At 37.3% G+C, this 27188-nt stretch overlaps 3 protein-coding genes across 3 annotated transcripts; 1 reads left to right on the top strand and 2 right to left on the bottom strand.

Moving 5' to 3' along the window:
* Positions 1-756: 756 nt before the first annotated feature.
* arfgap1 (ADP-ribosylation factor GTPase activating protein 1) lies at positions 757-13138 on the bottom strand. Its single transcript, XM_073468277.1, has 13 exons — positions 12924-13138; positions 9005-9075; positions 8247-8356; positions 7734-7905; positions 7383-7483; positions 5975-6061; positions 5767-5881; positions 5615-5671; positions 5465-5497; positions 4358-4414; positions 2825-2884; positions 2213-2268; positions 757-2099 (listed from the first exon to the last, which is right to left on the bottom strand). The coding sequence occupies exons 2-13, from the start codon at positions 9062-9064 to the stop codon at positions 1760-1762; spliced, it is 1248 nt and encodes a 415-aa protein (XP_073324378.1). The 5' UTR covers positions 9065-9075; positions 12924-13138; the 3' UTR covers positions 757-1759.
* Positions 13139-14588: 1450 nt separating this feature from the next.
* rh50 (Rh50-like protein) lies at positions 14589-16034 on the top strand. Its single transcript, XM_073468045.1, has one exon. It carries the CDS (start codon positions 14589-14591, stop codon positions 16032-16034), a length of 1446 nt encoding a protein of 481 aa, XP_073324146.1.
* Positions 16035-21117: 5083 nt separating this feature from the next.
* On the bottom strand, positions 21118-26165 carry LOC140998581 (signaling threshold-regulating transmembrane adapter 1-like). Its single transcript, XM_073468906.1, has 6 exons — positions 26029-26165; positions 22450-22569; positions 22328-22361; positions 22135-22193; positions 21987-22057; positions 21118-21736 (listed from the first exon to the last, which is right to left on the bottom strand). The coding sequence occupies exons 1-6, from the start codon at positions 26057-26059 to the stop codon at positions 21488-21490; spliced, it is 564 nt and encodes a 187-aa protein (XP_073325007.1). The 5' UTR covers positions 26060-26165; the 3' UTR covers positions 21118-21487.
* Between the last annotated feature and the right edge of the window lie 1023 nt (positions 26166-27188).

Raw genomic sequence — 27188 nt, 5'->3', positions numbered from 1 at the left:
GATGACACAGATGAGGAGAGCAGCTCACACAGAGTTGCTTCATACAAGATGAGATTTACGATTCAGTTGAGGTCACAAGTAATAGGCTCACAGGCAACACCATGCAGTTAACGATGTAGTCTACGGTCCCCATCTGTGTCCAGTTCTTGAGACACAGTGTCCAACCTCGCATACAGTATCGACAGTATATCACCCTGCAATGTGTGATATATTATCTACAATAAACTGTATATATAATAATCAGATGCAGTTTTTTAAAGTTTTGAAAATAATATTTTGAAATTATGGATGAAATAATTGCCTTTACTCATTCGCCATTACTCACTGTCATGTTTTTATGAGAGAACGCAATTTTGTCAAAATGCTTGAGTTTAATGACTTCACAACAAGTTAAGTCAGCCTGTCCTCACTGTGAGAACTGCCATTTGAAAGTTGGCCTGCACTAAATTTCTATTAAATTCATTCATTAAGGTCAGAGGGAAAAAACATTGCATAATTTTACAATAAATTCTCGTCTCCCCTAGTTGATTAATTACTATTCTCAGGTGTTGTGACAGTTTATTATAATTAAATGCTTCTGAAGGTAATTTTTTTAAGCAAATTGTGTCATATTTTAAACACAAAACGATGAATTTCAGCTGAAATTTAGTTTAACTGCAAGTGAAAACCTTTGCAAAGAATATTTGAATGTGAGTCACAAACAAAAAAAGTATAACCACAATATTGTATCAACCAATCAAAATTAATTGAAACAGCTCATTGATTTTAATTTAATACATCAATTTTAAGAAAAAGCTACGTTTTAAGTCAGCTTGTCTCCATGACACCAATGACACTGATACAATACATGTATTTATCATAAACCAATCTAACCAACAGAGGGTCTCTCATTGATAAACTTCATTTGATCAGGACATACTGAATTTATCTTTTAAGCATAATTTTCTGGTCTTGATAACATGACAATGTTGTTTCAGCAGCTATTTGTTTTCAAACACCTGGACTATTTGCACATTTATAACAAAAAAGACCCACACAAACAAATAATATCATAAAGGTCACTGAGCCCAACTCAGTCCACGTTCGAATATTTTAATTTCAAATTTACATACCCACAACATTTTTGTTTTAGAACAGCCAATTTGTTACAGTGGTTATTTGTTTTTTTAATCAAACACTTTCTGACAGCATGGAATGAGCTCCATTTCATCAATCTAAAAAAAACAAATGTGCAAAAGGTCCAGGAGCACAACAAATCAACTTGATTGACGCACAGAAAATAATGTCATTGTGTTTAGTCAATCATACCGTATCTACAAGGATTTATATTTACAATGTCAGATTTTCTCTTTCATGCAGCATTTTTTATCTGGTGGATTTAGAACAAGTATCATTAAACCCCTGACACAGTATGAACACTGGCTCATTCACCATTAAGAGTATTATATTTGGGCAAGTAATGATCATATCTACACTGATTTATCTTAATTCCTTTTATGGTAATTTACAATAAAATAAATGACTGCAAGTCAATATACTTGTACATCTTAAGAATATTCATTTTATAATGAGATCAACTTAACCCTGGGCTTCATTTATTGTTTCTTGGATTTATAATAAATATATTTTGAATGGACTAAAAGGAACTTTGCTGACGCGGCTCTTTCCCTCAAAGTGCCAGTGAGATAACAGAGAGAGAAACAGAAGGGAAAAGGCCAGAGTGGGGAAAAAGGAGAGGAGATGTATGGTTGTGAGGTCACTACCATTCTGCATTATCCCAGGCTTCCTCGGCAGGTTTCGTGGGACTCTTCTTCGTCTTACCATCCGCGTTCTCCCAGTTGTTGTCCCAGGCCTCCCAGCTTTCCTCTGTGCTGTGTTTGTTGTTGGATGCTGCTTCGGAGCCCCAATTGTCCCAACTGTCAGAGCTCTTCTTTGCAGAATTATCTGCGATGGTCCAGCTGTCACTGCTGGGAGATTTCTTGGCCTTTAAGGAGGTGTTGCTGCCAAAGGTTTCCCAGAAGTCCTTTGAGACAGGCTGGCTAGAACTGCCCTGATATCCCTCAGTGGCATCCATGTTCTGGTAGCTCTCTCCAGCAGACCTGAACAATCAAAACGCATAGAAATGTTTGAATACATCATGGTGCATTAAAGAACACAGTACAAAAGATTTTGTATGTGGGAGATTTATATTGTGTGAAGTTGTTATTATTACCCATCTTCCGGTTTTCCCATGAACATAGTAGACAATTTTGCACCAGCTCCCTGAACCTAAAGAACAGAGAACACTTGAGCTGACAACATTTTTATGTATTTGACTCTTCAAGTGTTAAAACATCATGACTTTGTTAAAAACAAACAAGACTAATACACAGTATTTTACTGAAACAGAACTAAATGCAAAAGCAAAAACTAAATTTTACAGACGTGACAATGGAAAGAACCTAAATACTGTAAACTATCAATATTAGATAAACAACAGATCACACATATTATTCTGCAATTTTAATTTTAGCAACAGTCACAGAGGCAGTAATAGTTCAACTGTACACAGATGTTGACTACTAAGTACTCACCACCAGATTAAAAATGGCAGCAAGAAAAATGAGAGATTACATTAAATTAGTATTGTTCAAACATTTATCATCACAGCAAAACCAGTCTCCGTTGAGGTTATGACACTGGGGGGGACTGCATCTGCAGTTTAAACATATCTGCACTAAGAGGCTCAGCTAAGGCCAGATGCATGTTGGATCAGAGCTACTGTTCCTCGCTCAGGAGACTGGTTTTGCCTCTGTACAGCGTGGCAGATGTCTGCCCTTCCTACCTTAGATGCCAGCCCAGTCATGCTGACTGCCATTTCATCTAGTAATTTGCCATCTTTCACCTGGATGAGCCAAATTATTATTAAAGACGAATAAAAACAACAATCTCCATCCACATATGTTTGTTAAAACAGAACATTTAGTGAACAGTTTGCATTTGATTGTGAGAAAAGTGATTTCTACTGATAATCAACATGAGAAGACGGTTACATTTTGTTTGAGCCAAACAACAGGTTATTCTTCTCAAGATATCTCCCAATTAATGCAGCTACAACAATTTTGCAAAAGATTAAGATGATTGTTACAAAAGCACATTCTACAGATACCTTATATCACTAATGCCAGCTGTACATTAAAAGACAAAATCATCATGTTTAATACCAGTCTCTCTCAGTCACTGGTCCCTTCAATCAAACCTAGAGAGTAAACCGGCACTCAGCAGGGTGAAAGAGATTTTTAACTAATTAAAAACTAACATTTATCTTCCTGCATTTAGATGTATAATGTTTTCTTAGAGCAACACACAACTCATTTCACAACACTAAAAGACACATCCGGGAGCTGCTCACTTGACAGTAAAAATTGGCGCAGTTATGTGGAAGCGTTGATGTGAAAACACTCACCATGACCTCAGGGATGGTGACATATTATTCACTTTATACGTGTTGCTAAAAACAAAGCTTATTTTCATGCAAAAGCTCAAACACACTGAATCTGCAAAGCCAGTGAGCAATTAATTGTCAGTTGAGGAGCTCCAGGCTGTGTCATCTCATGTTTACTGAACTCAAAACTAAGAAACCTGAGGACCAAGAAAGTGCACTTCATCTTTTGCCATAGATCAGTGAAGCTTGGTGTAAGTCCCTCTCTAGCCAAATTAGAGGGTTTTTTTTATTCAGTTACCTTGCCAGATAAATGGAAAATAATTTGGTCAAGATCTTTATATTAAATATAGATTTTCTTATTTGTGAAGGTGGGTGTGGCCCAGCTTTAAAGCTAAATTTTTGTATGTATCATTGGTATTAGGATTACAATGTCTGATGCCAAAGTGACAGGCTCTGTATGTTTAAGGATAAAGGTGGCTAACCTAATCAACATCCAAACCTTTTAAAAAACAAATGCATTCAATAAGTTACTTTGAAACTATAAAGTGAACACCGAATGCCTTTGAAATGAGGCATGAAACCACAAAAATGACTTTGGCTCCTAAAAATACATAAATGTACTTTAAGGCCTTGTCCAGTGACTGTGCTGAGAGTTTACACTGACTCACATCCGTTCCCAAATAAACAGTTCATGGCTGTAAGCTTCTGCAAATCCCATGCTGAGTCACAAACTGGGAGAAACAAAGGTTTGATTTTTTTCTGCAACCTTGAAACAGCAGCTTTTGTCGTTTAATGTAAGCTGGCATAAAGCAGATAAACTGGCACAGACAAGCGTTGTAGAAAATAGCACATTCACATCTGAAGCTGTTTATTTGTCTTTTCTAAAGCGCTCTATCCCACCACCAAGTCAACAACTTCAAACATCAATGTTACCTTTTCTTGGGTAGGTTTGATAACATTCTCATTTAATGTCTGTCCTAACTCTGTGGCCTAGTAGGAAGTGAGAGGGGAGAATTCACTTGAATGAAACAGAGTTTAACATTCACAGTAGAGCAAGACACTGAGCTGCTTGTTCTGCAGTTACATGAAGTGACTGATCATTCCCCATTCACCATGACACTGAACGAGCACTAGAGGGTGTAATGGTTCAAACAAAGAGCATCATCAGTGAACAGTAAAAGAAAGCATGCTTCCTTTTTTACTTGCTAAGCTTGGCAGAGTTGCCTGTACGAAGAATCTATAATTTTTCCTCAGGATTGTTGACGTGTTACCTTTTTAATAGAAAAAGAATGAAATAACTGACAAATGCCTATACACCAAAAAAGTCTACATAAAGTGCCAAACTTCAAGGAGATGCACTGATATCCTAATTTGTTTACACACCATTACACCTCTACAGCGCTGTTAGCAGTCAACAAAAAAACTGTAATGCATGAATGGATAACCTTTTATCAATGGATGTGAGTGAACAGTTGATGAAACAGTTTCTATATTAAGGGTAGGAATAAAAGGCAACCCCTAACCCACAATACAGTTACCAACTGTCTTTCACATCCATAAACTGAAAGTGCAGGTACCAAGACAGACACGATGCTTTGTTTCAAGATATCCAAGCAGAAGCATGTGTTGATGACATTCACCATTTTGCTGTTAAAAAAAATGGAAAAACTAACAAGCTGACAAAAATTATAAAAATGTTATGTTAAAATGTTAAAATTAAAATTAAAATAAACATGATGCTGAAAAAAGCGCCATGCACCCATTATCTGCTTTACCGGTTCTGGGGGCGCTTTATAGCCCTTTAACTACGTCCAGAGAAGGCAAGAGATATTGAAGGTAGTAATACAGTTATTACAGCTTGATAGTGCATATACATGTTATCAGATTTACCAAGCAAAATGTCATACAATTTGTGAATACACTACTAATTTAATAAAGTAAGAGGGTATTACTCAAAAAGACAGTAAAGTTTAACAGTTAAATGTAATCCTGACAGACAAAAAACATTGTTAGCAGTACTGTTAACAGCGTCAGTCTTACCTTTAAGGTTGCTTGGTTTGCCAGTTTTGTTGTCTGTATAAGGGAAAAATAACCTTTATTTTCTCAAAAGGGTTATTTTTTTATGCAGAACTGACTCAAATACAATGGTGCACAAATATGATACAACATTTATTGTGTAAATACACTTACATTATCTTTAGCGATGGAGGCAAACTTGCTGGCTCCAACCGTGAAACTACTCCAACCCTGCCAAAAAAGAAAAAAAGAAAGACTGTCACAGGGCAAGAATAAGTACAACAGAAAGTAAAATTCTACCAAAAGTTATATATATGTTGACCTACTGAATAAATAGAAGACATGGCATTGTTCATGAAGTCATCCTCTTTCTTCTCTGGGGTCACTGTGTTACCGAAGCCAACATAACGATTCTCTTGATTCCCACTGTAACCCCCTCCACTGAAGAAACAGAAAAAAACACTTTATTAAGAAAGAAACAACAGAAGTGCAACTGCAAAATAAAATACATTTTAATGAGTATGATGATCTTACCTCTGATATGAGTTAACGTCATCACTCAACCAGTCTTCAAAAGCTTTGTCGCTAGATCTCGCTGAGTTTTGTCCCGGTCCGCTGGAGCTATGGAACAGAAACATTTATTCACTGTTGTAATGAGAAAAATAAGCAAGCAAAGTTATTTATATAGCACCTTTCACAGACACCACAGAATCCAGAGATCTCAAGCATGCTGGGAGACTATTCCAAAGCTTGGGGGCTGCTGATTGAAAGGAGCAACCACCCCGAGTCCTGGGATGTGTCCTAGGAACTCTAAGAAAACCCTGGGTGGAGGACCTAAGGCCTCGACTTGTAGTGTAGGGGTATAGAAGGTCACTCAAGCAGTGCGGAGCCATGTAAAGCTCTATAAGTGAGCACCAAGATTTTAAAATGGATTCTAAAATTAACAGGAAGCCAGTGCAAGGAAGTTAAAATCGGTGTGATATGTGACCACTTCTTGGATTGTGTTAGGAGCCTGGCAGCAGCATTTTGGACAGTTTGTAGGCGGTGTAATGAGGAATTGCTTAGGCCAGTGAGGAGAGAATTGCAGTAGTCTAAGCGTCAAAGATTATGCCAAGATTACTCAGACTCGGTTTACAGGATGACAATAGGGTACCAAGTTTCTGCCTGATATCTGAATGAGTTTTCTGGGGCAACAATCAAGACTTGACTAAAAGTGCTTGAGGATGGTTTCATTTTTCCTAGCAAGGCTACAATATTACTTATGGACACAGGAGAAAATGAGTTTAAGATGGATGGGTGGGAAAAACTCAGTGAGAGGACTGGATGAGGGTAAGATATTTTTTCCTAATGTTAGCAACCTTGCCTATAAAATGACAGTTCTCTCTGTTAGAGAAGATTGGTAAGTTAGAAGTGCTGGGAGAGACAAAATTGTTTATAGTTCTTATTGGAAGATATTAGGTTGGAGAAGTAAGAAGCTCTCTCAGCCTTTCTACATACTATAGCAAGACCACCACCACGGCTGGTAAACCGGGGAGTACTGATAATTTAGGATAAATGACTTATTTCCAATAGACCATGCATTGATCATGGCCATTTTAACAGGGGAAGGTGGTGTAGCAGAGGGGTACGCAGAGGAGCGGGACAGCTGGCGGAGACTGTCAGTGCAGACACCACCATTAAATGTGCGCTGTAGACAGTAAGGTCTGTCTGTACTAATGGTCTTGATGATTTCGGTGACTGGTGAAAGAGGTAAAGGTAAACAACCCCAATAGGGCTAGCGGGTGGGATAGTACTCAAGAGGTGATATCATAGGTAGAAAGGAAGAAACCCTGGGAAGGGGGTGTGTAGTGTAAACAGTCAATACTGGCAGTACTGTACAGTGTAACAACTGTCCTGTATCTGACATTAACTGGGCTTTGTTAACAATTTCTTCCACTTTTACCGATGAGTCGATGAAAGACTGGTCTTGGGTTGAGGAGATGTCCAGTTTCTGGCAGAGGATGTGTCAATGGACCACTCCTTACCCTCTGCTAAAGTTGCAACCTGTCATATACAGAGTACGTGAAGAATGAGAAGGAATCTTGTGAACTTTCGCAAGATAGACATCTCACAGAGGCCTCATCCAAAACTGGATGCCAACAGATTTCAATATAAAGATATCTATTGATTCAGCATGCACACTACAATTCTGTCCATCATCATATCCATCACATCATCCATCATAATAGAGTCTTCTTTCTGCAAGACAAATAAACACCTTTCAATTAGAGACCATTAGTTCTATTCACTTTACCTTGTCTCTAAAGAGTGCAGCAGCCTTGCTGTTGTATTTCTCCTGTAAAGTCCAGGTGGGATCATAATCATCTTGGAGTTCAAGAAACAGGCGGAATTTTCCATTTCCACCCGCCTTCATCTTCTCAAGCTCGATATCTTTCCACTTATCCATGGTGACAGAGCGCACAAAACTGCAGACAGGGCAGAAGATATCAGGCTGAAATGTTTAAGCATTAATGAATGAAAGCTAAACCCCGAGTTCTGTGGGCTGTTCAACCATGCATTTCAAATAGATCTTTCACCTTGGTGTTCCAACAACACTTTTGATTCCTATGTGGTGAATTGTAAGAAGTTTATATAAAGCCTCAGTGTTTTCCTTTATGATTCAATTTCAAAGTTTGCTGACTTAAACAATTAACACAATTATCTAAATGGTTATGTGAGATTAACAGACACAATACAGTATATGCTGTATACCATGTGAACATCTCCGAACCACATCAACACCATAATACATTTTTAATATTCTTACCTGAGATGTACTCCCAGGCCCCTGTGCTTGCCAGAGCACTCAAGACAGATCCAGATCCCATAGGTCACACTAACCCACTGAGGGTTAAAAGCCCCACACTCAAAACATAGCTGTAAAAAGAACAAGACACATTGAACAATCAATTAGTTGACCCACCTCTTGAGTAAAAACTACAGAGAAGGATTTCCAATGGATAAGATGACAAATAGACTGACACTGTATTTGAAGGAAAATAGTTAAACACCTGAAGTTCATTAAAACCTATGTGTTTTAACATTGTACAGGATCATTTCACACTCGCTGAAGTTCTTGAGAGTGAAGATCAAGAATCTTTTTATCCTAACTTTTACAATAAAAAAAAATCTCTGTAATGTAAACATTTACTTGATTGATGCTTAAACAGTGAGTTAGTCCAAGTATGTGGTAAGTAAATAATACAGACCAAAACACATTTATTTATATAATGCATCTATTTTTAGGTTAGGAGACATTATATCTGTCCTACTGATTTTGCCAAAGATGCATGCCAACAAGATGTTCACTGGCAGCAATATTCTCCATTAAAATGACTCCCACCATTTATTTGAACAAGGATGAAAGCTGGGAAATCTGTGAAGTATTGTGGGAAGGTGCTACATTTCAAGCCTCCCAAACACCTGCTACCTGCTATGTGAATAATAATGTTCCAGTGAGGTGACACTATTCTGAAGTGAAGAAGTGAATGTAAGCCACAAAAAGAAGTTGCCTTGAAGACTTACATTATTCTCATCTTGGGTTCTCACTTCCTTCAGAACTCTTCTGGTCCTTGGACTCGCCATCTTGGCCCACACTGGAAAATAATTTTCTATTTAGTTAATAAAGCAGAGTACAGAAATATTATAAACAAATTATGCTCCTGGGAGTTAAACTGAACCCAAATTTATGTTACCAAGCTACATCTTAAAAATTGGAAGCAAAACCAGAGCATTTTTTCAGGTTCAAGAGAGAGAATGAGAAAAACAACCCTAAAATAGAAAAGACACCTTATTTTTATCATAAAATAGAAGTCAGTTTTAATTTGTAAATTTGATCCAGTGTGTCCGAAATCTGGATAGTCAAGAAAGAAACTGTTGTGATAAAGCCATCTAAAACAAACTTGGAACTGCTCCATACACAACAGGCTTTGAGATGGACTGCTCCTCGCCTGGAAAGTGGATGAAAGCAGCAGTCTGCACCCATGGCAAGTGACAAAGGCTGCCGTAAAACCTTCCCAGAATGATACAGGAAGTCAGCTTAATATTCAGACTGTAAGTTACTGCTGACCAATAGAAAAATAGATTTTTGAAGGTTGTTCTATACCTGTACATAAAAAAAAAATCTAACTTTTAGAGGTCACAAATAATTGTTTACTCGTGGGGACACTCTGAGGGATCAGTTAATCTTTGGATTATATTTTCTGGTTACTAAATTATTTATTTGGTCTATAAAATGTGTCAGAAAATAGTAAAAACAATTCCAAGGTGATGTTTTCAGTACTGTTTTGTTCTAACAACTGTCCAAATACAGCAAACCCTCACATATTAGAGGTTGGAACCAGTGAATGTTTGGTATTTTTACATTTTAAATTAAATTGTTGTTAATTACTTTTCTGTGAAAAAACTCAATGATTACCCAACTTATTGTTTTGGAAATAATTATGAGATTTTATTCTCTAATTAAAGACAAATTATTTTACAAAGAAATTTCAGGTAGTGGCTCTGCCCACCTCAAACCTATTACCATCTTAGCATAAAGACATTTCTGCAGCCGCCTCATTGCCCACAGCACTGTGACACTACAGCAAGTCAGCAGAGACCTCAAACCAGCAGGCATTGTGCAGTGATGTCAAATTATCATATTTATGGTTGTTAATGATTAATCATTAATTGATTATTTGCTGTAAGAATTTAACCGGGTTGGATTTTGTTGGGCCAGTTGTAAACTAGCCACAGACAGGAGCCCCGCAATTAAAGTTAGGTCATTATTTAGTGTTATTTACTTATCATTCAGGTAACTCTGTTTTTAACTTCAAATGATGCCTACTTTGTTTTCACATCATTCATAGATCATGTCAATGGTTACTGTCCAACATGTTTCTTAAATTAGCAGCGTTTAAACAATGGTTGATTGTTAAGGCAGCTGACTATCAATAAAATAAATTGTTTAGCATTTGCATCCCTAATTGTTACTGCAAAGGCAGCAGTGATGGTGACACAGGTACACATTCAGGGATGTTATCCCCACCTTTTTTTCATTTGAGACATGAACCTTTGGCACAGCAGTCAGGGTAGGAAAAGCACAGGTGTTTCTAATACTCTTAAAGGCTGCGACAGGTGACAGTCAGTCATCACTTCAGGGTCAATGGACCTACACCAAAACATGTCACCTAAAGATACCATCATATAAATATTCCCATCTTAGAACACATACGTTTGAAGTGGAGCTGTCTACATTGCTATTTGTTCACAAAAGAACAATGAATTGATCCTACCATGATGTCTATGAAGTCTATCTTACTCCTCTGTGCTATAAACCACCGATGGCATGAAAAACTATCAAAACACATCAGTGAGCCACACTACTAGATCACTGGTTGACGTGTTTCTGCAATACAATGAACATGGACACTGTAGCTCATTTTGAGCCAAATCCTAGTCAAGTAAATACAAAAAAAGTAAATACTCAGTATAGCACAACATATATATTACTGTACGGCTGTAAACAGTACCTAACATATACACTATTTACTCCTATTACAATATGATAGCTAACAACAAGTGCCCAGCTGTTTTAGGAAGGAACAGTTTTTTAGTGACACTATATTTGTTTATGTTAAAGAGATTTACGTAGTCAGTAAGAATAAATGGGCCTGGGACTGAGAGCCACAGACAGTGAAGGAAAGTCATAAAGTATTAGGAGGAGGCATTGTTGGCTTTGGTCCTTTCATGTAATTTGATTACAATAACAAAAATAATGGGAAAAAAAAGTAAGATGTAAATTATGTTTTTACAGACAGATTATTTGTTCTACAATATGTGAGAAAAATGTGAAAAATTCACATTACAGTTTCACAGAGAGTATGGTGACATGTTCAAATCCAAATTTTGTTTGACATACCCAAATAGGTTATATTAACAATGACATGATTGTCATCTGTTAAAAAGGCTTTTTTTCTCAATATGGCAAGATTTTCCTCACTCGAGTCGAGGGTCTAAGGACAGAGGATGTCATTCACTGTACTTATTGTAAAGTCCACTGAGGCAATGTGATTGTGATTTTGGGCTATACAAATAAAATTGATTTGATTGATTTGTCTAAACTAGGGCTGCACAGTAATATCAGCATGTCATCATATCCGCTAATAAAGGCATTAAAATTAAATACCGACTTCGGCCTGTAATCAACAGCTCTGCTGATATGACAGGCCAATGACAACACAAGATACTTTATGTATCTGCAATCGATGCAAAAAATATGCCATATATTGGTTTTGGCAATCAGCCAAAATGAGATGGAAAATATCAGCTTATCAGATATTCACATAAATCCAAAGATCATTGGAACAGTGCAAAGTACAGTATAGCTGTATGTATTTGGGTGAATTATCAGACAGGTGTGATGTTTTCACAGGGAGGCACCTTTTAAAAGTCCATACAGGCATTCAGGTGAATGTGAGGGAACACATCACCAGCGATGCTTCTTTTAGCAAAATAGAGGAAGAAATGTTTCTCATCTCAATCCAACTTTGGCAATTTTTGTGATTTCTGGATTTCTGATTGCTTTTGATGGATATTCTTTTAAAGGGGCACTATGTAGATTTGGAGAAATTCAAACTCAGAATTGTAATATTCACAAACTCAGAATTTTTTTTTTTTTTTGAATGAACAAGCTGTTCTCAGAGGAAAATAAGGTAACCAGAACCCTGTTTGAAGCAAGAAAGGTGGCAGGGTCCACCAAATATAAACAAAGTAAAACAGTATGAAATCGTGTTGTCCTTTAAGGACAGTTTGTTTATTCAGTCATGAAAACAAAGACAGTTTGTTTATCTAGTTTGTTTAGGCATTTAAAAATCAAAAACCAGTCAATGAAGATCTTTCTCTTGTGATTAAAATGTATTCCTGAAAACAACATAGTGCACCTTTAAGAAAACAAAGTCCAGCTTGTGAGGACAGATGATAATTTTAATTTGTCAACAAAAGAAAGCTTGTTGTTTAAACTAATCAGATCGTTTTAATATGTCATTTTATTATGCTAATATTTTCTTGAAGGCCTAAATGCAAATAACCATTATTATATAGTTATTAGACAAACAACATGTCGCAAATGTCTCCCAGCTCGTGTTGCCTTCTGTCTCTTAAAAATTCAGTCACTAATGTTAAAACAATTAAAGGGTTCCCGACAGAACTGCAGTCGTGTCAACGCTCCTCGACTCGTAGCTAACAAACACTACAGATGACATACATCTGGTTCCGTGTATATTTAACAATGTGTGTCAATAGCATCATGATGGTTTAGAGATGTCTTGCTTCACTTTATTGTTTAAAGCTTGTTTTCAACTGGACATCTCGCCAAATTGTACAAATTAGAGTGAATTGATGTGATGACTGACTGACAATGCTAACGTTAACGTTAGCCGTGGCTAGCTAACTGATCCGTTACCTGTCTGTGATTGATGGACAACGAAGACGCTGTTTTCAGAGGCTCTGCTGGCTCCGCCGGTAAACTCTATGAAGGCTTTTCTGCTGTGGCGGAGGCACAGCAAGTATTATACTGTCACAGGCTGTGTAAGGCTCACAGAGGTGTATTATAAAGCTGGTCTGCTGATGTTATACACCGGTAGCCATGTTCCTGTTTGCATACGTTGGCAGTGCAATGCATCATGGGAGTCGTTCGCCTCCTCGTCTCTTTTCTTCTTCGTCTCTTTTTATGCTCTCTGTCTCTGCTGCCTCCGCTGCTTCGGAGGGCAGACGTGGAAGTGAACCAGGCCGTGATGTGCATCAAGGTAGGCTACATTTCTTTAAAATGACCACCTCATAACAACCCATAAAATCTAAATTATGTTTGTGTGTTTGTGAGTTAGCAGAACTTAGCTTATTCTAGGCTAAACTGAAACTACTACTACTCTAATAGGTCTGTACAGCCGACATTTTAACATTTTAGGAAAGTAAAGATGTGTGATATTAATATGAATGACCTTAGTGACAGCTATATTCTGTTCAGGTGTTTCAACAAATAATGTTACTGAGCTAGCATGCACAATAACAGGACCCTGAAACTGAGCTAAAATGAATTTAGTCATGATTGATCTTATTATTCACACCTGGGGTTCTCCTGCTGTCAAATGACAAAATGTCTTCTGTGAGAAAGAGTCCCTATGTCACTGTCTTTGCCTCATGTAAAGCACTTTGAATAACTCTGTGTTTGAAAGGTTCTATACAAATGTATATATATATATATATATTATATCCTACATACTTAGCTAATACTTAAATACTAACATGAAATTCAACTGGCACATAGATCATCATATTATAGATAATACATAGAATTGTGTATCTATTAATTCCTACAATTATAAGAACAACAAAAATGAGCATCTTGATGACAAGAGTTAGCATATCTGTAGCAAACACCGTCATGTCCCCTGTCTGTTATGGAAAGCCATTTTATCAGTATTAAATTAAAAACATTTTTTTAAAAAGTAATACATTGCAAAATAAATAAAATGGGTAATACATACACACACATACATCGTTTTTTATTTAAAAAGAAAAATCAACACCTATGTATTTATTTATTGAAATAATTTATTTATATTTATTTTTGGATACATTTTCCACAATTATTTATTTTGTGAGTTATTTCATGGGCACATTTATTTTGTATTCATATTTATTTATTTATTTATTTATTTACTATTAACTAAAATGACATTACATAATCTGGAGCTTAGCAAACACATTTGTTGCATGTCCCTCCCCATTTTCTCAAACACAAGCTTACAAAGGCAAAAGTCCATACATTCTTAAATCTCAAAATTGTTTTGTCCAGCTTCAAACTAATATTGCAACACCCTGCAGAAAAGTTTGAAAAGTTGTGGGCTCATTTCATTGTGAGCACCACATTTCCATGTTTACTGCTTATTTTTTCTGTTTAGCACAGCTTGGGTAGGACAAAGGAATAAAGTCCAGTCCTGTTGATTTACAGTGTTGTGTGTGGGGACATGCGCTTTACCCACTGCTATTAGCTGCTCTTATCTGATAAAATAGTGGTATAAAAGAGGTTTTGCTGCAGCTGGGGAGAAACTGTGAGTTGTGCATCATTATGAATGTGTCTACCAGTTTGAAGGTGCGCCTGCCGGCGTTCGTGCTAGTGTTAGAGGTTGTCATGATAGCTCTTTATGCTGTCTTTGTAACTTATGATGACAATGCCAATGCTAAAATGCAGAACAATGAGACCAACCCAATGGATAACTCCCTGTATCGAGACTATCCCTACTTTGCCGACGTGCAGGTGATGATCTTCATCGGTTTCGGCTGCCTGCTGGCCTTCTTCCGATTCTACGGCTTCAGTGGGATGGTCTTCAACTTTCTCACAGCTACATTTGCGATCCAGTGGGCCATCCTGATGCAAGGTTTCTTCCAGTTTTACTACGACGGTCAAATCCACCTGGGGGTGATCAACCTGCTGAATGCAGAGTTCGCCTGTGCTGTGGTGCTCATCTCTTTCGGAGCCGTGCTTGGGAAGACAGGTCCTGTTCAGCTCCTGGTCATGGCTCTGCTGGAGGTCCCTATCTTTGCTGTGACAGAGTGGGCGGTATTGAAATACATTAGGATCAACGATGCTGGTGGCAGTATTCTTATTCACCTGTTTGCCTGCTACTTTGGTCTAGGGGCGACATTTGTGCTGTACCGACCGAGCCTGAACAAGGGACATGCTAAAGAGATTACTAGTTATCATTCTGACATCCTCTCTGTAATGGGGACCCTGTTCCTCTGGGTGTTCTGGCCTTCATTCAACTCTGCTCTGACCTTGAAGGGTGACGACCAACACAGAGCAGTACTCCACACTTTTATAGGCCTAAGTTCATCCACCATCACTGCCTTCGCACTCTCTGCAGTGTTCAATAAGAGAGGCAAGCTGACGATGGCTGATATTCAGAATGTGACTCTGGCAGGTGGTGTGACTGTTGGGGCTTCTGTAGACATGATGATTTCCCCTGTAGGTGCATACGCTCTGGGCATAATGGGCTGTACTGCCTGTTTCTTTGGCTACAGGTACCTGACCCCCTTTATGGCCCAACGCCTGAGGATCCAAGACCAGTGTGGTATTCACAACCTCCACGGGCTCACCGGCCTCATATCATCCACAGCAGGGATCTGCGCCATCCTCTTAGCCACTGAGGAAACCTACGGGCCCAGCATGTACCAGATATTTTCCCATCGTGCTCCACCTGTGGGAGATCCAAAGCTCCTGGAACTGCAGCAGCTGATTCCTGGGCTGAAGCCGGGCTTAGGTCGCACTGCGAAGGAACAAGCTCTCTACCAGGTGGCAGCTATCTTCTCCACCATTGCAGCATCGATAGTCGGTGGGCTGCTCACTGGTTTTGTCATGAATCTGTCCTTCATGGCATCCCCATCTGATGAGGGCTGCTTCAATGATGAGGTTTTCTTTGACATGCCCTCTGACTTTGACAGTGCTGAAGAGCTCAAGACCCCCATAACCTCTGATGAAAAACTAGAAATGAGCTCTACAAACTCCAAAGTCTAATCTGTCACAGAGAAACATATGAGTCAGTCCAGGTTTAAATTTTCATTTCCGCTGTTTTAAAAATGCAGATATGTTTTACAGATATGTGATTGGGTATTATGGGTATTATGCCTGTTTATGAAATAAAATGTGTTGGGGATTTGAGCTGAAGGGTTTTTCAGCAAAAGATGTTTAGTGTTGAAAACGTTTTGTATGTAAAATATCAGTGGTAAGTAAATGTGTAAAATATGAGTTTGATTAAAAATACTTATGTTGTGTGTTATAAATTTGAAATAAATGAGTTAAAAAATACACTGATGTATCTTTTTTATTATTTAAAACCTGTTTATTAATTTTTTCTAGCGCACATATTTAAGCCGTGCTGTCACAGATTGATTTAATAAAATACATAATTAATGGCAACCTCACTGTGTACTGCCTCCTCAGTTAATTGCTCGACATTGTCCTTGTGGTATGAAAGGCTGCCAACATGAATCACCTCCTGTGTGTTGCATGTTTAATTACAGGGCTGGACTACAAAGAGAAAAACAATTAAAATGGGCATATAGAGGAGCACTTAAAGATAATATATTAAATATCTAATGTTACTAAAAAGAAGCAGAAGAAAAGCGTAAAACATGACAGTTTTAATAATATAATGTTTTTGATGTGGTAATCTCAAGGATCCTGTAACACTCCTGTAACACATTATTACACATCATACTGTAATGTGAAGGTCAGTGTAATAAGACAATGAACCCCAGTGGTCGTTTTATTAAATTAGACTTAAAAAGTAAAAATAGCATCTCCTTCTCACTTAAGATTATAGTGAGCTATAAGACATTTGGATTAAATTAGTTAAATTAGTGAATGATGTTTCTTATGATGTCTATATATATTCATGGCTAAGTTTAATTCACTTTGCACTGGAAACACATCAACTGTATGGATTCCTTCTTTGAACCATAACCATTTACTATTTCTAAGCAGTACAGGCATATATTTTCTGATGTGTAAAAATGAATAAGCTACTATTTGAAACTAGTGTTCTGAGTACATATACTAAATACATGAGTTCTTGAATTTTGTTGCAGAACTATTCCAGATACAGTAATTCATGTTCTCAGTATTATCACTAATTCACTCTTTTCCTCTATTTTTGACTCATGAGCTGATGCAAGCAAAATTCCCCCAGTGTGGGATCAGCAATATTTATCTTATCTTGTGACATTTTGCATGTGACTTGTGTTGGTTTCTTTTGCACTTTCACCTAAATGCATATGGAATGCTATTTGAGTCAATGTAAAATAACAAAATAAATGCATAGATAAATAAATATGCGTAAAATGGGTAATAAATATATGAACAAATGTCAACAAAAATGTATAAATAAGTCAATATAGTTCAATTAATGAATAAATAGGTTTTTATTTTAAAAGGGCAACTTTTATTTATTTCAGGGGACTTTTATTTCATAATACCTCATTTATTTTATTAAGGTGTAATTTACAAATGTTATATTTCAAATAAAAACCCATTTATTTATTTATTGAACTATAATGACTAATTTATATATTTATTTTATATTTATTGCCCCATTTTATTTTTTAATATTCATATTCATTTGTTTATTTAATATTGACTAAAATGGCTTTTCATATATGTAGACCCACCAACAGAAAGGACTGAATTAATAGGCCCTCCTCAAATCTGAGTATGTGCATGCTCTCTGTCTCCTACATAAACACATGGATGTCTTCGCTGTTATTGACATCATCCTCTTTCTCACAGGTGGTGGCTCATTCACTGACACGAGCTACCACTTGGCCCGTAACGTTAGCTGTTGTGTTAGCCTCCTGGCTATAGTTCACATCTTTTGCCTGGCTGAGAGCAGCTGACTGAAAAAGAGTTGGTCATTAAATTATTATTTGGGAATAAAGCTCTTGCATGCTCCCTCTGTCTCTTCGCCATTATTTTTTTGAATTTTTTGAACATTAGCTAAAAGTTGAGATCAGTACATTTTTCAGGTCATGTGGCCCACACCATTTTCAGGAGAGGGCGTTAACATTATGAAACAGGCTACATTCTACTAAAACAATAATAAATATTTTTATTATTATTGTTGTGAGTTATGACTCAAGTATTTTGGTTCAAAATAATATTCTAATTCAGATGAACATGAATATTGCTGGCTTCCATGGCCCCCTCGAGCAGCTTGCCTTTTACCTCCTTTATGGGTGGCCCTGCCTATATGCCACCCAGCTTTAATAATACAGTATCTCCTAACAAATAGAACGTAAAACATCAAGCAGATGTATTTATCTCAGCAACCTATATACATCTGCTTATTGTCATTCCTGACAACTTTTCTGGGGATCAAGGAAGCGTGAACTCGTCTGTGTCTGACTCCTCAATTGGAAAGTCTGTTGATTTACACGATTACTTCTGTCATATAGGCCCTACCACTCTGTCATGTCAGGTCTTTTTTTTTATTACTATTTGGCGTAAGAGTAAACCACGAGTCGTATCTTACTAAAATAAACAACACGTTTGAGTCAATAAAAAGTTTATTGTTTCGATAAGACGATAAGTTTCAGATAACAGGTGTTATTTTGTCCAGCCTCGGTTGTGATTGCCTGCATTGGAGTGCATGCTATTAGTTACAAAGGTTGAAGATTTTTCTCCATCACTACAGTCTTTTTTTATTAAATGATAGAGACAACAAAGTGTCTTATCTAATCGTGTTCAATAGGATTGCAAAGTTCCAATCAGTTTCCAGTTAACTGCATTCTGTGTAAAGTTTTAAAGTTTATCTCACACAGCGCTGATACACACTTTGATGTTGATTTGATCATCCGCTTCATGGAAAATTCTTTATCGGAAAATTGGGTGTCACGTATATAGACTGAGAATGATTTGGGCTGCTAAATAAGCACTTACATCACATTTTCAAGAGGATATAGCACATATAATATAAACATTTCCTCGATTAGTTTATTAGTGTTATCAAGAACATAACACCACTCGGGTCAAGACTACTTTGAAATTTGACCTCTAATAAATAACTGTCTGATAAGTAAAAGTGTGATGTACTGTAGTTACCTCTGCTGCTTTGTGTGGTTGCCTACAAAGATTTGAGTTCACATTCAAGGCAAAGCAAAGCAAGTTTCAAAGTGCTTCCCAGAGGCAGAGCCCCTTTAATCCAATCACGACTAGTCCACTATCAAACTCAATAGCCCTGTATCACTATAAATTTTGAACCACCCATTACTTCTTAACCATTTTTTAAGCTTTCCAAATGCATCAAGATTCATGCATTGTCCCCTGAGAAACTAATGACAATGCTGAAAAACAGCAATGTTAAAGAAAGTGAGAAAAAAATTCCTGGATGCTTCCCTTTATGTGGATCCGCACAAGTTAATAGGGTCTATTCTGGGCCGAGACCCATCCCCCATCCAAGTTTTGTGGAAATCCTTCCTGTAGTTTTTGTGTAATCCTGCTGACAAACCAACAAACAAACATAGGCGAAAGTATAACCTCCTTTTGAAGGTTAGAAGACATTATGAAAATATTAAAATTGCATTTAAAATACAATAAAACTAAAGCAAGCAAATAAATAGTTACAGATTAAGAAGTTATTTAACTAATATATTGGAAAGCCGCAATAAACAAATGGGGAATACATACTGCTGCTGAGGACTGCAGTGGCCTCCAGTATACCGGTCACATGCTCTACCAGGTGAGCTATCAGGCCACCCCATTTTTAGACATTTTTATGCAGAATGCCTACATATCATATCTTTAATGCTACACAAATGTCAGCCATCATGTTATCATGTAATTTTTTGTCTTCTCACTCTTATTAAAATCATGATTACAGTTACAGCACTGATTCTGTATTGAATTTTATAGTTACTTAATACTCTTCACAGTCGCTGAAATAGTGGTTAGAAGTAGATAACGGAGTGTCAGTCATGTGAACTACCTCGTTCTGTTCAAGGACAATCTCACAGATGTACTGCAATTAGCTATTAATCATTAGAAAAGCTTATTGTCTTCCACACTGATTATTACTTCGTTAACTGTTTTATCACTGCCATCGTTATATAATATTATGTAAAATGCAAAGTACAACACTGATAAATGATAAAGACTTATTTTACAGGACAGGTGATGTGTGACAGGAAACACAGAGGAAGTGACGGGGGGATGACATGCAGCAAAGGACCACAGGTTGGAATTGAGCCCGGGGCTGCTGCAGCGAGGACACAGCCTCTGTACGTGGGGTGCATACTCTATCAAATGAGCTCCTGAGGCACCCCATTAAAACTTACTTTAAACAAACTTTACTACTTTTTTCATTCCGTTTGATTTAGAGTTACAAATTAACTCAGTAACCCTTTTTTCGGGTCAGGGATTTGTCAGGTTTAAACATTAATGTGACATTAATTAAACCTCAGGAAAGATTACAGCAAGGAGGGACTATAATTTATAACACCACTGACTTTATGAGTAGGGATTAAAAGATATTGATGGAGACAGATATTGATCTATGGGAAACTGCCTTATCGACAATGTTTTTAGTTTGCCAGGTATTTATCTGTCGGTCTGTCTTGGACAGATATAGTCAGTCCAAGACAGTTATACAGTCAGACAGTTGTAGTCTAATGTAAGATATAGTCACCAAACTTCACGGGAGTGTAGTTGAGATCAAAATGAAGGCCAAGTTCGATGATGGATGTGGTCCGGACAAGGGGGCCAAAACTAGGGAGTTTGCCCCCTCACACTTTAAGCCTCTGGCCGCATGATGATGCAGTCATGAAACTTCCATCCATCCATCTTGCAAAGTATTTTTGAAGTCCTCCCACAGTTTTGCTTATTGTTACTTCAGTTGGATGTTTACTGTGTAGAATAGTTTTATGTGCAAACTTTGACATTTCTCATTCATCTGATGAATGCAGAAAGTTTCTCCGTGCTCACCTTGAATCTGAGTTTAACACGGGTGTACAAGCTAGTTTGAAAGAATTATGAGAAAAGCTGAAACTTGAAATTTAACATTTTGGTTGAAAAAACATATCAGACACAAATAATTAGTCAAGCAGAGTATTTTTATGTCTTAAACATGGGGAGCTTTAATAATCCATGGTTATCATTTCAGTAAAGATACAATTATTTAACACAATTAATTAATACCAGTGTGACTTATTACAGAACCAAGAAAATATATAGGAAGTTTGCAAGTATATGCTTTCTTACAGAAACATCAGCAACATTAAAACAAGGCCAAAAATGCTTTGAACATTCTCCAGTAAAAACAATTCAGATAGTAAGCGGTTAAAGGTTTGACTTTCACTACATCACTACACAGAAGGGTTGTGAATTTTGATATAATGTCAAACATTAAACAGTGCCATCTTGTGGTGACAGGTTGAAGTTACACAAAGATGATCTCAGCATCCGTAGTCAACCTTCCCTCAGAGATGGTTGGCATAGCCCTCTCCACTGTCCGCAGTGTCGACGGTTTTGGCGCGCTGAGTTTGCACAGATGCATACAGATCAGACATGGTGGAGAGCGCGTCTGTGTTTCCTTCATCATCCTTCTCTGACTCCGTCGGCTCCTCTAAATGAACTACATCTGAGTACTGGATCTGTGGAGAGCTGCGGCCAGACTGCAGCCTGGGAGCCTTCAGGCTCAGGTTGGCGTAGCATTCCTGAGTTTTGGACTGGACAGAGAAACACAAAACAAATTATTTATTGTCTTCACACAACATTGTATGCACAAGACAGGTATATAATGAGCATTTTAGCAAAGTTATCCAGTTTGGTCCAACACTATCCTGTCCTTCTGACCCAGTTTTTTCATGTTGCTGCTTCTGTTTATATTTTTAAGCTTTAAGCTTTGTTGCTGTGCAGGTTAGAGTTATGTGTGAAGGTGCAGAGAATGATGTGGACCTCAGTCTTTGTAAAGACTACCTGTGAGTCATAATTGACCCTTGGTTGATCCCTTGAGTGTGAAGGATCCGTTTCAGCGAGCAAAGTCATGCCTGTGGAAAACAACATCACACTGTAAGACACAGATGAAGGCTCAGAGAGATACACATGTACAGTACAGAGCACTTACTTGTCTGCATGTAGCTTATGTTTCCATAAATAGGATTATCCTCCATCTGCCTTGGACTCCTACTTAAAATCAACAAACAGTGAGATTTTTTTTAAAAAAATTGTTTGGCAAAGATTTCTAAAAATACAGAACATTACAGAGGACATCATCATTTTGCCTTTCCCTTTGAACAGTGAATATACAGGCTACATACCTTTGTCTTTTCCTTCTACGACACATCCCATTTCCTGTTGCAGTATAAAGAATGATACAATCACCATCAGATGCAGGAAATTGATTGGTTTTCAGTGGATTTTGTAAAAAGCTTGTTATTACCTGAGCAGCATCGTGACACACAGCAAAAAATATTCCAAAAGAGTGAGAGCAACAGCAGTGCACCAATAACTCCCAACATCGCGTGCAGATTAGTTGGCTGAGACCAAAAACCGTCCCCACCTAGAGAAACACAGAAAAATAATTGTATTCATCCTGGATCATCTAAACAATTGAAGATGCTGTCCAGACCTGTTTTAACAGACGAAAATACTGTGGTAATATTCGTCTTTGAAATTGTATCAATCCTGTTGCCATGTTTGTGGCAACCCAAACAGGTATTTTAAGCCAAGGTATGACGTTTTCCTAACCCTAACCAAGTGGTTTTTGTGCCTAAACCTAAGCAGAGAATAAGCACAGTGATGTGAAAGAAAAATAAGTTTTAACTTATCTGTAGTTTGGCAGAAACTTACTTTGCCAACATTTATTCTGGTGACTCATTTGCTACTGCTCCCAGCTCAAGTGGCCAGAATAAAATGTTGGCATTTTACATTTCTGCAAACCATAGACACCATGGTTCTAATTTGTATGTCATAAATACCATATAAACATTTCTACAATATGTGTAATTTCAGGTTCACATTACGCGCAATATCAGCTGAGAGGTGGAGGGGATTGTTCAAGACATTGTTTCAACACTTGTAAGCATGAAACCTCGGGATATTTTTTACTAGGACATCAGATCATTTCCAGCCATGCTTGTGGGGATAATAAGCCAAAATCTTTTCCTTACACTAACCAAGTGGTTTTTGTGCCTTAGCCTAAACAGACCATAAACACAGCGATGTCACAACATAAAACAGAACACTGAACACAAAGAAACATGAAGTTGCAACATAAAGAAAGTTTAAGTTTCAACATATCCGCGGTTTGCAGAAACATTGCATGTATTCTGGCGAATGCATTGCACCACCGCATTGCCAAAGAAAAATACTAGGGAAAGTTTACTCTTACTGTAGAAAGTATGAAACAATAATGCATATAATACATTGATTTGGCATAAAATATTTAATAAAACAATTTGACCATACAGTGAAATTAAGTGAGCACACATCAATTTTGCAGGAACAAAGGGTTTTTTTGTGTTCACCTGCTGTTACTTTCTAATGCCATCCATGCGTGACCTCATTATACAGTATGGGCAGGTAGGTTGTAAGTTGGGCACACAACTGGAGAGAGCTTCAGCTGACTGAATGCGGCTCCCTGAGTCTTTTGTCTGGGTTTGTCACATGGACTACAATTGTAGCTACCTTTTGGTTTGTAATTGGGAGTGAGGCGGGGCTCAAGGGATTTGTTCAGTTGGATGTATTATAAAACTAGCTAAATAAGATGGTCATTGCATGAGCCTAAAACCAGGTTTGTTAAAAAGACAACAGCCAAACAGTTAGAGGTGTAAGCTTCTGTTTCAATCCCTGCTGTGAAAAAACAAGGCGTTAAAACAAATTATGGAAAGATGCTGCAGCAGTGGGGCCCTTAAGCAAGAGATTTACATTTCTTCAGTGGATCTGCTCAGTCGTCAGCAGCAGAAGATGTGGTTTTTCTGAGAAGCTCGCGCACATGGATGTGTGAACTACGTGATTGCACGGTGCAGTAGGTTTTTGTTGCAAGAGTACAAGCTCAGCAAAACATGTTGGATACGTTTCCTACCTGAAAAAAACATTTGCAAAGTGTCATTTCAGTCCAACATACAGAAGGAGACTACACCAACATTTCACTGAACCAATATCTTGCTTGAATACAGTAAAATATTAAATCAAAACACTTTTTATTTTACTACATAATAACATCAAATGGAAAATCCTATAGGTGTTGTTCAACATTTTCCTACAAATTTTAATTGAATTTAGCTAGACAAGATGTATTTGGTATCTTGTGAATGTGAGTGTGTTTCACTGGCTGCCTTCATGTAGTCACACTTTCATCTGAGAGTTTCTGAAATGAATAATTATATCCCATTGTAACCATGGTAGCATCACAATAGAGTACGCATAGTTCGATTGGTAATTATGAAGTTGTTCATGAATGAAAATCTGTGTGTGAGGTGTCAAGGAAGATATTTTGAGTGGGAGAGAGATGCATAAAACACATGCTGACCTTTAAGTGCATTTAACCTGACCCCACAGAGATAGTACTTTATATTTAATTCAAAAATTGTGGAATGAATAAAAGGAATAACACCCAAGTGCAAACCTCTTATTCCTGCCTTTTTAAAATCGCTCCAGTGTGCACTCATGAGTTAGTCTGACACATTCATCCCACAATTTTGGTGTCTTTCTTTTGGCTTGGTACAGACATAATTTATTTAATGTAGAATTCATTATTTTGGGGGTGCAGCAGTACTATCTGTAGACACCACATTAATGTATTATGGCCTTATAATATTGTTATGGCAAACAGGTTATCAAACCTTTTGTCTATTAAAACACAGAGCAGCATTAACATTGATTCAGAGTTGTATTTATTTTTTCCACCTGATGAATCTAATTCTAGTATTAACTCTCTTTCCAGCTCTGTTCTGGTCTCCACCACCAAATATGAGAGAAATATCAGGCTAAAGCTGCTAAATATACTAGCTAGTCACTAACATTGTCTGTCTGCTGTTTGGTGCTGGTCAAGTAGTATTCAGTGAGTTTTTTGTAGAGGTTTGTGACTGCCTGCTGCAGCTGAAAAAATGCTTAGTGAGTAAAACAACATTAGAAGTAAATCTGCAGGTATTAAAACCAAAACAATGAGATGCTAAAAAGATGCTAGAAGCACCATGAAGAGCTGAAGAGAACTGCAGTCAGATGATAAACACTACAAGTACGACAAGATAGTCTCTACAAGTGACCGTTTTCAAATTAGACACATTTGACCAATTTAAAGATATTAATAGGAAAAGCTTTATGTTGGTTGTCAATAGATGAACCCTTCCTGTACTTAGCAGGAAAAACACACCACCCTCTGGGTGGGTGCTGGTTTCTGTCACCACAGACCCACAAACAGTGTTTGCAAGTACTAAAGCAACTGGGAAGCTGATCAGTAATCAAAAAGGTGACAAAAGAATCCCCATTTCAGTTCACAATTGCTCCGTGTATTAACTTAATTTACAAATTCTATTTGTCATGTATTTATCTTGATGATCTCTTAGCAGAAGATGTAGCTCTAGAAAAAAACATGGGCTGAGTCCTCTCCCATATCAACACAATATAATGAATATACAATGTAACCTAACTAGTCCTTTTGGTAACCACCAGCTCCACAGACTGAGATAAGCTGTACTTAATGCTGCTGTTGTGGCTGACTTGACCTAACTCTTTCCCACTGTCACCATAACAAATTTACCACTATATTTCAGTAAATCCAGTGTAGGCAACGATCAGCTTCTAGCTGTTGCAGTCACAGCTCTTGCACTTAATATCATATGTGATTGCTGCCAAACGTTCCTGTTGATCTGCTGGTCTTATTCTTATCATGAATATTGCGCATGTTCGACCTTTTAGAGGCAATCAATCAAACAATCACACATAAAACCATACGTAAAGAATTATCATGTTACGGCTCATTTAGATGACATTTCATATAGCTTCAATCAAGACTTACATTTTGATGTTGTTGTGTTGTTATCCATCATGGCAATGAAGTTTATCCAAGGTCAAGTCTCTCTGTCTCTCCTACAGAACTGTGTATGTGATAAACAAGGCTACAGCATCTGTGGCATGTCTATGCTCACACAGTGTGATGCTATTCAACAGAAGAAGCTGTTTTTCAAAGGGCTGTTGACACATTACAGGATGTGTGCTTTTGCAGAAAACCACAAACTTTATTTAGAGTGAGTGCAACATGAGGGAACATGCAGTCACACTGTGAACCTAGTGAGACAATATTAAGGAATATTGTCACAGAAAAAAAGATACAATTTTAAGTTTCCACTTAAATTTTGCAGAAATAAATTGTATACTACCTGATCTCTTCTTAAATTGGCTCACTTTAAGGTTATGAAAAAAAACATTTATTCTTTTTTAAAAATATTACATACACAGTACATTCACCTGTTTGTATCAACTATTAAGTATGTTGATTTGCTTTCTTCCTGAGGGTTAGGGAAGATCCATAAATTAACCCCATTAAGTATTTTGAATATAAAAAGTCACATCTAACATATAATATATTAGTCAGTATGAAGGCTCTGTGGATTTTTGTGTTGTGCTGGCAGCCGGTTGTTAGTTTACATTAGCCGACTCCATTTCTAAACTAATGTAAGTTACTGTTGCTCTCTGTTAGCGGAGGATGTGTTAAAGTCACATCCTTTGGACTGTGGCAGAACATCCGAGTCCTTTACAACCAAGAGAGACGGGTCGTGTTACAATCCACTCACATATGGCCAATAATTAATACATGTAAATTGCTAAAAATTGCTACATAAAGCCTCTTAAATATTATTATTTCATCATGTTTTTGTGTAAAAGATATTTTAAAGAAACAAAGGTTATGGGTGAATTCCCTTTGAACCCTCAACATTCAAAGAAACAGGATATATTATTATGTCAAATGAAAATGATGCATTAACTCATCAGCAAGATGCAATGACACATTTGCTGTTATCCCATTGGCCACAAACCTCTTTATAAAGTATGTTGTGAGCTGCTGGGACAAAACTAAACCAGTGATGACTGAGACTAGCCAGTAAGTGCTAAAAAAAGTGTAGCACTTTTACCTCGAGGAACAATATAGTGTCGTGTTTTTTTTTGTTTGTTTTTTTT

Source organism: Pagrus major, chromosome 6 (genome assembly GCF_040436345.1).
Source record: "Pagrus major chromosome 6, Pma_NU_1.0".
Taxonomy (NCBI): domain Eukaryota; kingdom Metazoa; phylum Chordata; class Actinopteri; order Spariformes; family Sparidae; genus Pagrus; species Pagrus major.
Note: the sequence above shows the minus strand (reverse complement) of the source record. Positions and strands in the feature narration are given on the sequence as shown.